This window comes from Notolepis coatsorum (assembly GCF_963971535.1).
Source record: "Notolepis coatsorum genome assembly, chromosome: 2".
NCBI classification, from domain to species: Eukaryota; Metazoa; Chordata; class Actinopteri; order Aulopiformes; family Paralepididae; genus Notolepis; species Notolepis coatsorum.
This window is the reverse complement of record NC_140166.1, coordinates 87455068-87470711: the sequence shown is the minus strand read 5'-3', so window position 1 is coordinate 87470711 and position 15644 is coordinate 87455068. Positions and strand designations below refer to the sequence as shown.

General features: G+C 46.9%; 1 protein-coding gene across 1 annotated transcript in view; it reads left to right on the top strand.

Moving 5' to 3' along the window:
* Nucleotides 1-13853, top strand: part of stard5 (StAR related lipid transfer domain containing 5) — a 32305-nt gene extending 18452 nt beyond the window's left edge. The window contains exons 5-6 of the mRNA XM_084307477.1: nucleotides 10374-10467; nucleotides 13676-13853. Of these exons, the coding sequence (XP_084163603.1) occupies nucleotides 10374-10467; nucleotides 13676-13826 (245 nt within the window). The 3' untranslated portion in view covers nucleotides 13827-13853. The remainder of the gene's footprint in view (nucleotides 1-10373; nucleotides 10468-13675) is intronic.
* The last annotated feature ends 1791 nt before the right edge of the window (nucleotides 13854-15644 follow it).

Here is a 15644-nt window from a genome sequence, read left to right as displayed (position 1 = left end):
GCAGGCGCAGATAATAGAACAATTGATTGCCAGGGCGACACCCCCTCTCTCCGCACGGAGCTCCAGGACACCATCACGACAAGGGTCTAGGGCACCTTCCCCTACCCGACCAAGTGACCCGGAACCCGGCCAACAGAAGGATCCTATCTACGTCTCCGAACCCCCTCCCCGACCGGTCCATACGAGACCCAGCAACCGGGAAGAACCGGCCTACGCCGCCGAGAGACTGAATAGAAGACTTCAAGACCTAGAAGACCTAGAAGAGGAAGAGGAAGAGGAGGAAGGTCAAGCCCACCAGCAGCAACGTACTCAGGACCAGGAGGCCCAGTACAGCCCAGACTTCACCCCCGAGTCACTGCGCTACAAACCCCCGACTCAACTCACGGGTGAGTTTGACGCACAGTCAGCACCGAGGAACAGCACCTGGGTACCCGGCCTCTGGTACCCACCAAGTACCAGCCCACGACAACACGTACGGGGAGACTCGCCCAGGAGGCCTCTTCCCCAACGCTCACCGATGTGCCAGCCATCCATGGCATCGTACCTTGGCACACCGACGTTCCCAGACTTTACGCACGAGGACAGAGCACAGTACACGGAATTACGGATGTGCTTAGAGACTATGATGTCCGACGTCCCTGATGAGTCGTACAAATATGCCATCCTCCTCAAGCATCTCAAGGTGCCCAGAGCGCATAATATAGCGCTGGCATATTCCAACTCAAGCACCCCATACTCCGCGGCTCTAGTGGCCCTCGACCAGCGTTATGGACGCATATGGGACTACGTGATACAAGAAATAAGAAATATTGACCGTCTCCCCCCAGCCAAAGACAATAGAGCATTGGATGACCTCTCTATCAAGGTACAATCCCTGGTAGGGATGCTGGGGTCCCAAAAGGAAAAAGGGAGACATGAACTATATGCTAACTCTAATGTAGAACGAATACTAGAGAAGCTCCCTCCAGCCCGCCAAGAGCGCTTTCGGCGGCAGAGAGACCACCGTGATCCCGACGGTCCCGAGCCATCCCTCCTAGACCTGGCCGACTTCCTCGCAAGAGAAGTCAGCAGCCTACGACTGGATACGTTCGTGTGGAGTGGACCAAGCCCAAGAGATGGACCTCGGAGATCTAATGATAACCGCCGGTCGGTGACCGTTATGCACCAAGCCGAATCAGTACCGCAGCACAAGAACCACAACACCCCCTCGACGAAAGAGAAGTGGAAGATTGTATGCCAGTACTGTGAGAAAGAACATTGGCTGTCTCAATGTGACACTTTCAAGAAGATGACCGCTGACGAGGTGAGTCAGTGGATCAAAGCCAACCGCCGCTGCTTCCGCTGCGCGCGCAGCCATATGGCAGCCGAGTGCCGTTTAAAGAAGAAATGCAGCAAGTGTGACGGCGCCCACTTGGATGTCTTGCATGACAGCAACAAGAAGAAACTCGCACCCCCAAGTAGCTCGAGAGTGAACGTCATGTATATCGACCCCGCCAGCAGCGGGAGCTCCCGAGTGCTCTTGAAAGTGGTCCGAGTGATACTAAGCTACGAGGACAAGGTCATGGACATTTACGCCGTCCTGGACGATGGGTCAGAAAAGACTCTCCTCCTCGCATCCGCTGCAGCCCGGCTGGGTCTGCGGGGGAGCGAAGAAACAATGACAATCCGTACTATAGGAAGAGACCTGAAGACCATAGGGGGTGAAAATGTCTCCTTCACGATCGCAGCAGTCGGGCAGCCCGAGAAGCAGTATAGGATTACTAACGCCTTCACCAGCCAAGACATAGGCCTGTCACAGTACACCTACCCCATCCCCAAGCTGATGTAAAAATACGTGCACCTACGCCAACTACCTATACCGCTCATCGACGGCGCCACCCCGACCCTGCTCATAGGATCCGACCACGCACACCTCATCGTCCCAACGGACCGGGTCCACATCGGGCCCAGAGGCTGTCCAGCAGCAGTCGAGACCCGCCTAGGATGGACACTACAAGGCCCCCTCTCCAGGTCTCCCAACCGACCAGCAGCCACTCGTTGCCTCCACTCAAGAATAAAAGAAGAAGACACCACCCTCTTACAGCACGTCGAGAGGCTATGGACATTAGACGCAATGCCCTTTAAGAATGAAAAGAAACTTGTTCGATCAAAGGAAGACACTTATGCCATAACCCTCCTCGAGCAGAGGACAAAGAGAGTCGAGGTCAATGGAGTGATGAGATACGCAACTCCACTCTTGAGGCGAGAAGGTATGCCCACCTTCCACGCCTCAAAAGAAGCGACGGAGCGATATCTACTGAACACCGAGCGGCGTCTAGCCAAAGACCCCACTCAAGCCACTGTGTACCGCGCTGAGATTGACAAGCTAATCACAGCGGGACACATAAAGAAAATTGACATTCAAGAGGCCGACCAGACGACCGAATCATGGTACGTGCCCCACCACAAGGTCCACCACAACGGCAAGGATCGTATTGTGTTCAACTGCAGCTACCAGATCGGACTACAGAATCTGAATAAAGAACTCTTGCCCGGCCCAACACTCGGCCCCTCTCTACTAGGCGTGTTGCTACGTTTCCGCCAAGACAAGGTGGCCATCAGCGGCGACATCAAAGGGATGTTCCTGCAGGTGCGACTAGTGGAAGAGGACAAGCCCCTGCTGCGGTTCTTATGGAGAGAGAGGATCGGGGATGAGCAACCATCCATCTACCAATGGGAGGTCCTCCCTTTCGGAACCACATGCAGCCCATGCTGTGCTACGTTCGCACTGCAAAAACATGTCGCAGAGGACCCAGCAGCAGACCACGAGGAGGTCAGACAAAGTGTAGAGAGGAGTTTCTACGTGGACAACTGTCTGCAAAGCGTCTCGACGCCAGAAGAAGCCGAAGCCCTCCTACTCAAGCTCCGCGCCTCCCTGATCAAAGGCGGCTTTGATCTCCGGCAGTGGGCCAGCAGCGACCCTCAAGGACTTCGCAGCCTCTCCCCAGAGAACAAGGCAGCAAGCAGCGAGACCTGGATGGCGACCATCCCAGGTGAAGCCCAAGAAATGACATTAGGACTAGTCTGGCGCTTCAAAACAGACTCGCTCCATTACAGATACACACCCCTGACCACGGAGCAGGGAAGGTCGACCTCTCTACCGACCACCAGACGGAGTGTATACAGAACACTCGCCAGACAATATGACCCGCTGGGATGTATCCTACCTTACACCACCAGGGCAAAAATGATTGTACGAGAGCTGTGGGACAAGGAACAGGGCTGGGACGACCCCATACCCGACCACCTCGCTCCCACCTGGAGAGAGTGGGAAAAGGAACTCAACTCGCTCCCAAATGTGAACATACGCCGCAGCTACTTCCCACCCACAGTGCGGCTGGAGACGTGCCAGATGGACCTGCACGTCTTCAGCGACGCCTCAGAAGTAGCCTACGGCTCGGTGGCCTACTTGCGGGCCCGAGAGGAGGGAGGAGAAATACACACAGCCTTCATCCTGGCTCGCTCAAGGATAGCCCCCCGCAAGCAACAATCGATCCCGCGTCTAGAGCTCTGCGCAGCCCTGGTAGGCGCGCAACTCGCCACGTTAATCCAACGTGAACTCACCATCCCGGTGCAAAGAACAATCCTGTGGTCAGACTCCATGACCGTACTCACATGGATCCAGTCCGATTTGTGTAGATACAAGGTCTTCGTGGGAGTCAGAATCACAGAGATCCAAGACTTAACAGAATCAGCATGCTGGAGGTACGTGGACACGAAACAGAACCCAGCAGATGTCATCACACGGGGGATGTCCCTAGATGACCTCACACGTCACAATATCTACAGTGACGGTCCCGAGTTCCTCAAGCTCCCGGAAGAAGAGTGGCCTAACCCCACCCCACGGGAGGTTAGTCAAGAGGAGGCAGAGATGAAGAAATCTATGTTCTGTGGGTTGACGCACACACCAGTCCCCACCGACCCTAACATAGACGACTGCCCCACCCTTGAGAGTGCGCAGTTGGAGACATTCCTGTGGCACCACCCTGAGGTTCCCTCCACTACTGACATTAACGCCGCTAACTACGAAGAAGCAGAACTCCTTCTGCTACAGCGAGCCCAAAGAGACTCGTTCCCCGAGGAGCTAGACTGTCTGCAGGGATCAAAGCCAGTTCCGTCAGACAGCAGACTGCTCCACCTGGCTCCTGAGCGCGACGCCCATGACCTCATCAGAGTGGGTGGTCGTCTGAGACGAGCCCCGGACTTAACGGATGACGTCAAGTTCCCTATAGTCCTCAACAGCCGACACAAGGTCACCCAGCTCATCATAAAGAAATACGACGAGGATGTGCACCACGCTGGGGCAGAGAGAGTCTTCGCTGAGATCCGACGTCGCTATTGGATACTGAATGGAAGAGAAGCAGTACGACGCTTCCAGCGGACCTGTCTAGACTGTCGCAAGTGGCGAGCACAGCCCAGTATACCCAGGATGGCTGACCTGCCTCCCTGTCGCCTCCGACTTGGCGACAAGCCCTTTCACTCCACCGGCATGGACTGCTTCGGCCCGCTGTACGTGAAGAAAGGAAGAGGGACGGAGAAGAGGTGGGGCATTGTATTCAAATGCATGACCACCCGAGCAATACACATAGAACTCCTTCCGACCATGAGTACGGACTCATTCCTCATGGCCTTCCGGAGATTCACAGCGCGAAAAGGAAAACCGTCTATATTATTGTCTGATCACGGGACAAACTTCAAAGGCGGAGAAAGAGAGCTGAGAGAGAGCTTCCAAGCCATGGGCCCAGAACTTAAGACCCACCTCGCTCCCTCTCAGATTGACTTCCAGTTTAACCCCCCGAACGCCCCTCACTTCGGGGGAACCTGGGAACGAGAAGTACGTTCAATAAAGACAGCCCTGTACGCCGTGCTTGGGGCCCAGACCGTGGCTGAAGAAGTCCTCACGACAATCCTCACAGAGATCGAGGGAGTATTGAACTCAAAGCCCCTCGGTTACGTCTCAAGTGATGTAGCTGATGTCGACCCAGTCACCCCCAACACTCTTGATGGGGCGGCTGGACCCCACGCTCCCACAGACGGTGTACAGACCCGAAGAAGCGAACGGCCGAAGAATGTGGAGGTACAGTCAAGTATTGGCTGACAAGTTTTGGAACAGTTTCCTCCTCCACTACCTACCGTCTCTACAAACCCGCCAGAAATGGGTAAAAGATAGAGACAACTTGACGGAGGACACAGTCGTCATGATCGTGGACCAGTCACTACCCCGAGCTATGTGGCCGGCCGGCCGCGTAAGCAAAGTGATCACTGGTGCCGACGGAAAGGTCAGAGCGGCAGAAGTTCTTGTCCAGGGACGGACATACACCCGACCCGTGGCGAGGCTGATAAAGTTGCCAAGGCTCCCTGACTCCCTTGATGACGATCATGACCCACTGACTTTGTGAATTGCCCTACTCCCCACAACAGACATTGAGTAGTTGACAAGACGATTAATCTGTCTTTGCTTTATCTAATTAGGTGCGGACTAATTAGGAGGCGGCTGTTACAAAGGGTCAGATTAAACCGAATATATATATTTATTGCTTGAGATCCCTTGTATAATATTTGTATATTGTTTGATATCCCTTGTATATTCTTTGTATATATACACGGAATATCCCTTTACCTGGGTACAAACCAGACAATAATATTCGCTCTCCTATTGGACAGCGACCCCTAGGCGCCAACGACCATACCCCCAATGGCAAGTTCAAAGGCAACGCCAAGGCATGTCTCAACATGTCCAGGTTTGCGCAGTAATATGAGACAGAACTGAGGTTGGCACTAGATAATTCACCTTACGTATAAATACGGCGCAGGTGGATACAGCAGCACTTAGCACTAAAACGTTGATGCCTTCACCACGAGACAACGTGTAGTGAAGTGGGCAACTTTGCCTCTGAATAGAGCCTTGAGAACCGCGTGCGAATAGATTGCTAAAGTGTCAGAGTTTAACGCAGTACCGTTGAGTTCGACTTATTCTAATGTGAAGTAATAGTCTATAATTTATAGTGTATCGTGCGGCTACCGTTCTTCAGTGACCAGCATTACCACCGGTTCGTCGTGTATATAGCTAGTGCACTTATCCAGGCTGGGCGGCCTAAACTCGTGCCCCCACCCGAGGAGTCCTAGACGAGAACCGTTGGATATGTACACCAGAGAACCTACACCGGCGACTGCAGAACCTTTTCTGGTTGGATTATATTGCTTTGGTACCGTGACTGCTGGAGCAGAGAACCGTCTACCCCACTATCGTGTGGGATCTACCCCCCGTGAGGAGCATCCCTCGAGTCCGCCTCTAGGAAGAGGCTGGCTAGCTTTCATCCATGCTGTCGAGCATACTGGATTATAGCTGTTGCTTTGTCTACCGATCAAGGGAGTACTGCACTGGTTCCTGTATCTGGAACCTCGTTATTCCTCGTTGACCCAGACTTTGCACCCGAACATTCCTCTACCCTGCCGGCCTTACACCCGGAGGGAACCCCCCAGTGTCTCCAGCTGGTACTAGTGTGCCTTATGTAATTGCTTTGCTACAGGTGGCGTCAGTTTAGACCCATCTTACTATTCTCATTGACTTACGCTCTTGACCTACTTTACGTGTGTTCTTCGCCTTACAAGCGCAAGTATAATTCTCAATCTGTAACCTAACGTTGCTTGCTCTGATAATAATAAATACCCTCCAAATAGAACTTTATGTGTCATTGCCGTATTCTTGTGTGGGTGTTCACCATATATATTCATGTACTGTATGGCCAGTAATTAAAGTACATAACTAAGTAGTGGTTTAATAATACCATACTCTCAATACAGTCAGGGAATTGTACCCCTCAGTTACACTAGGGATGCTCGATATTGGCTTTTTAACCGATACCGATATACCGATATTGTCCAACTCTTAATTTCCGATACCGATATCAACCGATACCGATATATGCAGGGTTTCCCCCCCCAAAAAACTGAATAATTTCAGGTAATTAATTAACATTACATATCTCTTGTTTTGGAATTAACACAACATTATGCATACTTTTGACAATAAATAAAATCAGAATTTGTTCTTACTTGCTTGCCTGGGTTATAAAGGTTATAGAAATGTAAAAAATTAAAATAAAAAAAATATTTTTTTTTTTGAAAACCGATACCGATATTTTCCGATATCACATTTGAATGCCGATATCGGCCGATAATATCGGTAGGCCGATAATATCGGACATCCCTAGTTAGTACTCATTGAAACCATGGAGCACAGATAGCTTGAGGCTCACAGCTACAATAGGCATTCCCCATAGCTTCAGTAAGGAAAGCTACCGGTGCTAATAGGACTAAAGCGGATATTCTTTGATTTGATTAGATTATTTTCATTATAGTATCCTGCACCCAGACGCCACAATATGCTGATGATGTAATAGTGGACAACCTCAAACTCCAGTTGAGTTTACACGTCAAAAGAAATGATCAGAGATAGAAGACATTTTTCATCATGAGGACATCATGATGGACAGTAAAACCATCCATTTCTCCCCAAATCACAAATGCAGACACTTCTCCTCCAAGATGTGACGAGAATAATAATCATCCCAACATTTTAAATGTTGGGGAGTGTCCCTTTAACTCATTGAGCGCCCATCTTTAAACCCTGGCGCCAGCGCTATTGACCATTTTCGCGATGTTTGCGGACCCATCGTGTGTTCTGTATTATAGCTATGGAGACAATAGTATGGCTCATTTGACAGGCATTGTTTATAGTCCAACATTGACAAACCAGTTTGTTTCTACATACTGTAGTTTGTGCGCTATTCCACGCTAAACATCGCCCTGTTTCGAAATAATCCAGTCTTGTTTTCTAGATAGTGAGATATGACGTGTTATATGCATATGCGCAAATCGTTCGGGTTGCTCGCCTGAAACCTATATTATTTCAAAATCAAAGGTATATACCATATATAGATGTTTCTTCACAAAATCATCAAGGGGGGGGGGGGGGTCGTTTTACGAAGTTGCGATCGTTACCAAAAGCATGTTTTAGATCCGGTAAAATACGACGCTGTGATCAATACAAAAGCATGTTTTAGGTTTGGTAAAATAGACCTAAAATAGACCTTTTCTTAGTCAGAAGCTACCCCAAAATGAATAATCCATGTGGTTCCATCGCGATCGCCATTACTCGTGTGCATTGGGTCTGGCTATAATACGGGAAACAATAGGTTTCAGGTGAGCAAATCTCCGACTGATGGCTGTGTGCTGACTTCACTTTGAGGGGGAAGGGATTCTTGCAGGAGGTAGTGAGGCACTGAAAGACACCTTAGAGACCCAGTTCAAAAGGTAGGCGATACTGCCACCTGTCGGGATTCGATCGTCATTGCAATTATAACGTAGGCAGTGGTGCCAGGGAGACACAGACAGGTCCGCGCAAGTGTTTGGAGTGGGGAAATAAAAAATAAACACATTTTTGGCGCTCAACGAATGGATTTGAAACACGAGAATTCTCGTTTTGGCGCAGAAAGAGTTAAGACCGCACTGGGCTGTTAATGGTTTCTGTCTGAATATCCCTTTAAGACTGCACTGGGCTGTTAATGGTTTCTGTCTGAATATCCCTTTAAGACTGCACTGGGCTGTTGTGGTTTCTGTCTGAATATCCCTTTAAGACTGCACTGGGCTGTTGTGGTTTCTGTCTATATATCCCTTTAAGACTGCACTGGGCTGTTGTGGTTTCTGTCTGAATATCCCTTTAAGACTGCACTGGGCTGTTGTGGTTTCTGTTTGAATATCCCTTTAAGACTGCACTGGGCTGTTGTGGTTTCTGTCTGAATATCCCTTTAAGACTGCACTGGGCTGTTAATGGTTTCATGGGAGTGTTTATCACACATGATGTAGCAGAGCTCACGCCAGCGCTGTAAGGCTGACTGAGTTAATGTCCTCTGTAGCTTTAGTCACCTCTATAAAGAATAAAACATCTCCCCCTCAGTAGTGTAGTTATGGTTACATAAAGCTGGGGCCTGAGAGTAGAATGGTATAGGGCCCACTCTAGGAGGCCAGCTTTTCATTACAACGTTTCACTGTGCGTGAGGTTGTTTGTAGAGCTAAATCTATATTTTATATTAATGCTATGTGTCCATTGTCATTGTAAATTGACAGTATAAACCTTCCCTTCAATATGCCATAAAGAAATAATTTTTTCATCAATACGTTCCCGTTTTATAGCATTGTGAATATGAACGTTATATCGGAATGGTCTGGTATAATTCCTGCAACGCTAGTTATAGGGCGCTAAGCTAATAACGTTAAATCGATTGCCGTTTCGGCCCTACACAAGCTAGAGTTAAAAATCTAAATGCATATGATCGGTATCATGGTCCACCATGAATGCATCAAAGGGGGGGGGGGGGGGGGGGCGGGGGAAGTCATTTCTGATTATTGATTACCAATAACAGCATTCGTTATTGCAACAAGATACGCTGACCGTGTGGATGGCTATGAGAACAAGGCCCGATCAGGCTGAAATTGACGTCAAATCGCTCTGTGGCCGGTTGGATTTCAAAAATAATTTCCCAGTTATTTGATCGCCATCTGGTAGATCGATATGTCCATTGGCTGATGCTATATTCCTTTACTGCATACTGAATTCGGCGTCGCAAAAAGTATTCCAGGTGATCTAGCTTTAGGCTAATGAGAAAAGTCCACCCGGAGCGAAAAAAAAGTGACACCCGGTCTGCAATAGGGGAAACTGCATTCTCGAGACAGCGCCAATACCAGGATCTGGCCAGTACTCTCAACTCTAGTGTCGGTGAACAGATGTTACATGCTCGGCCGGTTTGACTATAGTATTTTTATGATTTACCAGAAGTGCTGAGTCCAATGTAGTCTGGTGAAAACTCACCTTATCATCCATAAGTGTGATTGTTTTGTCCTCTTCATAATAATCTCCAATAGTTTGCTCGCCATTGCATAGACAGTCCGCAGGCTAGTGGCTACGATGACTCTGGCCAGCAGTGAGTGAGCAACCCCCTTCCCAACTAGCCCAGTTCAAAAGGTAGGCGAAAATACTGCCACCTATCGGGATTCGATCGTCATTTCAATTACAATTCACATAGAGCTCACACAAGAAGGTCCGGCGGACTGTTTAGAATAACGTTTTTGCCAGCCAATGGTTGGCTTTGAAAAACAAGAACACTCGTTTTTGCCGTTCAATGAGTTAAAAGTTTGAACATTGTGCATGTAACAGCTACAAATGCTTTCTGAAGATACCTCGCCTATATAAATAACAATAATAACATCAGTCAATCAAATTGTCTCAAGCCTGTGTCTTAATTAGCGTCCTCTCCCTGTGTTGTGTGATACAGCCACCAATGTGCGTCACCCTGGGTGTCCTCCCCAGTCGGGCTACGTGAGGGGCGTCAACCACCCCTGTGGCTGCATATGTGTCCCCATCTCTGGGTGAGTACAGGCCTGGAGAGATCATAATCATGATTATTTCCATTGATATTGAAATTGCGATCATTAAACACGATTACTTGTTGGTTTGAGAACAGCATATAATGATGACTGAATTTGTTTAAAATGTTCCTTATGTCTTGTTGTCTATAACTGTGTATTTTCTGCTAAATGTTTATGTCTTGTAGGGCTGTCCCCGACTAAGGATTTGGATAATCTACTTTGATTGGCCGAAATTAGCAGATAGTATACATTTTAAACTTAACATTTTTATTGTATCATTCCATTTGGGCTGTGGGGGTGCTTAATGTCTGAAGGACTCAACGGAAGGCTTCTTGTCCTCTGCAAAAGCATGCAATTGGTCCACTGATGGATACATCTTGATATTTGTCTAGTCTAGTGTGTCCATTAGATGGGTGAAATCCTCTTTCAGTGCCTCTGTGCCTGTTTTCTTAGGCAGTTAGCCTCTGGTATGCGTGCCATTAGCGTTAGCCACGCTTCTATGCCTCTTTTCTTTTGGAAAGAATGATAAAAAAATATATATATAAAAAAAAAATTAAAGACATATTTTTTTTTATATATATATTTTTGCATTGGTCTAAGAGGTTGGCAGTCGACTACGGCTCCTTTCGATCGATTAGTCGACTATTCGACTAATAGGGGTCAGCCCTAATGTCTTGTTGTGCATAACTGTGTCTTGTTTGATAATGCTTGTCTTGCTGTGCATAACTGTCTTGTCTGCTAACTGTTTGTCTTGCTGTGCATAACTGTGTTTTGCCTACTAATGCTTATGTCTTGTTGTGCATAACTGTGTCTTCTCTGCTAATGTTTATGTCTTGTTGTGCATAACTGTGTCTTGTCTGCTAAATGTCTTGTTGTACAAAACTGTGTCTTGTCTGCTAATTGTTTATGTCTTGTTGTGCATAACTGTGTCTTGTTTGATAATGCTTATGTCTTGTTGTGCATAACTGTGTCTTGTTTGATAATGCTTATGTCTTGTTGTGCATAACTGTGTCTTGTTTGATAATGCTTATGTCTTGTTGTGCATAACTGTGTCTTGTCTGCTAAATGTATTGTTGTCTATTACTGTGTTTTGTCTGCTAATTGCTGCTAATGTTTTTATTATGCATAATCGTCTGCTTCATGTATGTCTTACTGTGTCGACTATTTGGCTTATTTTATATTCATTTTATATTCATGCTGTTATGTCTTCCTGTTTTGAATGTGCTATTTAACACTTTGATTGCCAGGCAGCAGGGGGCACTGTGGGCCTTCAGTGCCAGCGTTCTATTCAATGGAGAGAATGCCGTGTTTGCAGTGCTAAAAATGATATTAAATATTATAGCTATGGATCTAATAACGTTTTCGATTGTCAGTTAGTTTCTTCCAGTCAACATGCAAAAAAACAGATCATCCGTACATTTCCGTTTTATACCGTGGTGAATATGAGTATAGTTTCAGTGATTCTGAGTAATCCCATGAAAAGACGCGAAAACAGCGTTTTATTGGAATTCACTTATCACGTTGCCATTCCTCGCTTGGATCAACAATCAATCTGAAATCAACGCTAGATTATCAGTATTATCTTTCATCATGCACGGATGAAAGGGGGCTTGCAGCGGGGCGCCCATTCGTGCCGTGATGTGACCAACGGTACACGGCCCACACACATAAAACACAGACACGTTTCTATCGCGGGGAAACAAATATCAGATCAACGCAAGATCGGTAATATAGAGTCCTTACCTTGTCTCTGATGCAAAAAGAAGAATCCAATTATCTGATCGCCATTCCAGATATCCACAGCGATCCTGTCTCCGACGTTATCCGGCATTGCACATGAACGGGCGGGCGGGGTCAGTTGTCCAAGTGTTTAGGACCCGCCCCCACGCCCCAGCTTGGTAGAGAAAAGAAACGACATTGTTTCAAATGGAGTGCAATAGCGGCCGCAAGGCGGTAGGCGGCGGTATTGACCGTCTGTGATCTCAGACACATTCAGTACAGCATGCACAGGCTGCCCCGATGAATTATGAATGGCAATAGCGAATAAAAGAAATACCGAAACAGAAACGTAGATCTACGTTTCCGGCCCTCAAGCGTTGGGCCACAGAAACGTAGATCTCCGTTTTTGGCAACCAAAGGGTTAAACACCTGGCCCAGGGACAACAGATGGCAATTAGCCTCTTGGCTAACAGTGGCACATTTACAGCAATGTTTATTAATGTGCACTGAAAATAAATAAATAAATAAACCTTTCACTGGTTACACTTAAATGTTCCGATGCGCCTTGTCTGATGGAAATACAAAAGAAGAAGAAGAAGAAGAAGAATTTAATTTAGATGGCACTAAGCTGCTCTAAAAAGACCCTGTTTTATTTTTTTCTTCTATGCAAATTAATCATTTAAATGCACCAATTAATGGATCAAATAACCGTTGGATGAATTGATTACATAAATAACCATCAGCAGCAGCGCTACTTCTAGCCATGACCTAATTATACTGGATAAAAATGTCCTCCCCTGGGACTCATTGCAGAGGCAGTGTTTTACCACCAAGGGGCAGCGTTGAGCTGGACATCACTGCACCAGTCTGGTCCAAGAATAAAAACTTCTATTGTTTATTTGAATGCAAGCAAGCAGTGGAAATGTGTTAGGCCCTGTCCACACGATCACGGGTATTAATGACACCGAAGTTTTGAAAAAAATAAGATCAAATATACTAATGCAACACACATACAAGGGATATAAGATCAAAATGTGATTTTAAAGAAGCCATTTCTAAAGAGTTGTGTGTCAGATGAATCCAGATTAGACCTCTGTCTGTCTGTAGAACTATGAGTATGAAGAATGAAGGAGTATGAATGAGTCAACGCCCCTCCCCCCTCTCTCCCTTCTTTGTCTCTCTTTCTCTCTCTCTGTCTTTCTATCTATTTATTTCTATCTCTCTGTCTCTCTTTCTCTCTGTCTCTCTTTCTCTCTATACTGTATCTATCTGTCTGATCTTTCCCTCTCTGTCTGTCTGTCTCTCTCTCATCACTCTCTTATCTCTCTCACTCTGTCTCTCTCTGTATCTGTCTCTCCCTGTCTCTCTCTGTGTGTCTCTCTCTCACTTACGCTTTCTTTCTCCTCTCCTTCTCTGTATCTCTGTATCTCTCTCTCTCTCTCTCTCTCTCTCTCTCTCTCTCTCTCTCTCTCTCTCTCTCTCTCTCTAGGGAGTCCAACAAGACGCAGGTGTTCAGCTTCTTCCAGACAGACCTGGGGGGCTTCCTCCCTCGCTCGGTGGTCGACTCCTTCTTCCCCTCCAGCATGGTAGAGTTCTACTGCAACCTCTCCAAGGCCGTCAAGTCCCTGAAGGACCACTGACACCTCCAGCCCTTTTTCATCCACCAGGGGGCCAAGCGCATTCTAGAACCTCTAACCCTAGAATGATATGATGAGTCTGTGGTGGAATCTGTTAAATATGCACATGGTGAAATCTTCATGGTTGATAGAAATGTATTGTTAAAACATTGCGATCAAATTCAAATTTAGTTTAGCAAAGGATCAAGAAGAATCAAGCACCAACCCCCACCCCCATTCTTTGAGCTTGCTTCTTAAGCTTTCTGGGAAAAGGGGGCGGGGTTGTGGGGAGGGGTGAACAGGTGAAGGGTGTGAGGGGAGAGGAAGGGGAGGATGAGGGGGGAGGGAGCGGGAGGGAGCGGTGTGAACAGAGGCCTCAGAGGAAACTTCCACAAGTTGTCGTCATAGAACCGTCCCAACACTGCTTCCCCACTTCACCGCTGGTGGACGGGTCGCTCTGTCAGGGGTAGCGTTTGTCTCCCGGCGATGTGACCGAAGCTTGTCATATCATTCTAGGTCCTAAACCTGGTTATCTGGGGCCCCGCAGGCTGAGGGATGGCAGAGGCTAACCAGGGATGGAAGTTGCGCACGTGCCGCCCAATTTTTCCGGGGCCCGAAATTGATCTGTTAGCTAAAGTATAACGGAGACGTTATAACCAGCAAATGTTGTTTTAATTAGAGCTCAAAGGTATTGTTTTAGTAATGTGACAATAACGTTATCAATACCCTAACACTGTACTGATAGGCTGATGATTCCACACCTATCAAGTGTGAAGTAAACATAGTCAATGTCAGTGACAAGGAGAAGTGCTCGTCTTCGTTCCTAAATCCCATTTCATAATATCTAAAGACAAACCCAGCAAGTCAGCTACAGTATGTTACCACAAAAAGTGAAACCCGGGCAAATCAACAACATTAGCCAAATCCTTGGCAGCGGCACAAACCCAATAAGCCAACTCAACTCACACAAGGTCACACAAGCTGCTATAATGTAATATAATAACATTCATTCAAATTAGCCGCCTTGAATCCTGTAATCAGTTGTCATATATTAACATCACTTGTACTTCACATGATTTTCCTTTCAGTAAAGCAAATAAAAAATAATTAAATAAGTTTTGATCGGGTAAAATAATCCAGTTGGAGACAGACAGGAGATTTGTACTTCGGTTAAATTGCAACTTGTCTTTGCGCTGTTTTGCGACTGGACATGGCAGCCTATCCGGGGATCCTGGATGTGATTCACTGAACTTGAATTAGAATAAAAAAAAGTTTTTTACATATCTGCAGATATCTTTTGCATACGGTAGGTAAAAAATTTAATCTTCAGATACATAAAAATACATTTAGGGAAGGCTTAGCTAAGATGTAGGGCAGGCAGAGCTACATTACTCGCCACCCCTGTCTTTAACCCTGGGTTACCTAGCGTTTCACACTGGCACATTCTAACCTGCAGGGTTAGCGGCCGTTTTGACGGAAAGAAAGGTCGAGACAGAATTCACTTTTGGAACCGGCTGATCACCAAAATGACGACACAAATTAAGTTAGCAAAGCTGTTTTTTCTGAAAACGGCAGATAGGTTGTAATTTTAAAAACTAAAACCGTTTTGTAACGGATGAGCGTGGCCCCTTCGCGATTGGTCTAACTGGTGCGGTATAACAAGGGGGCTGAGTTAGCTTTGAGCTTACAGTAGCTCTTACAGTAGCTCATGCCTAAGTATAACTCAGGGATGAGAATGGACTGTGTGAGAAACACTTGTGGGGCTGATCACAGGTTACATTCAAACTGACAAACTCCCAACTAGCAAGGATTATGGGAAATATAAATTAATTGGAATTTAAA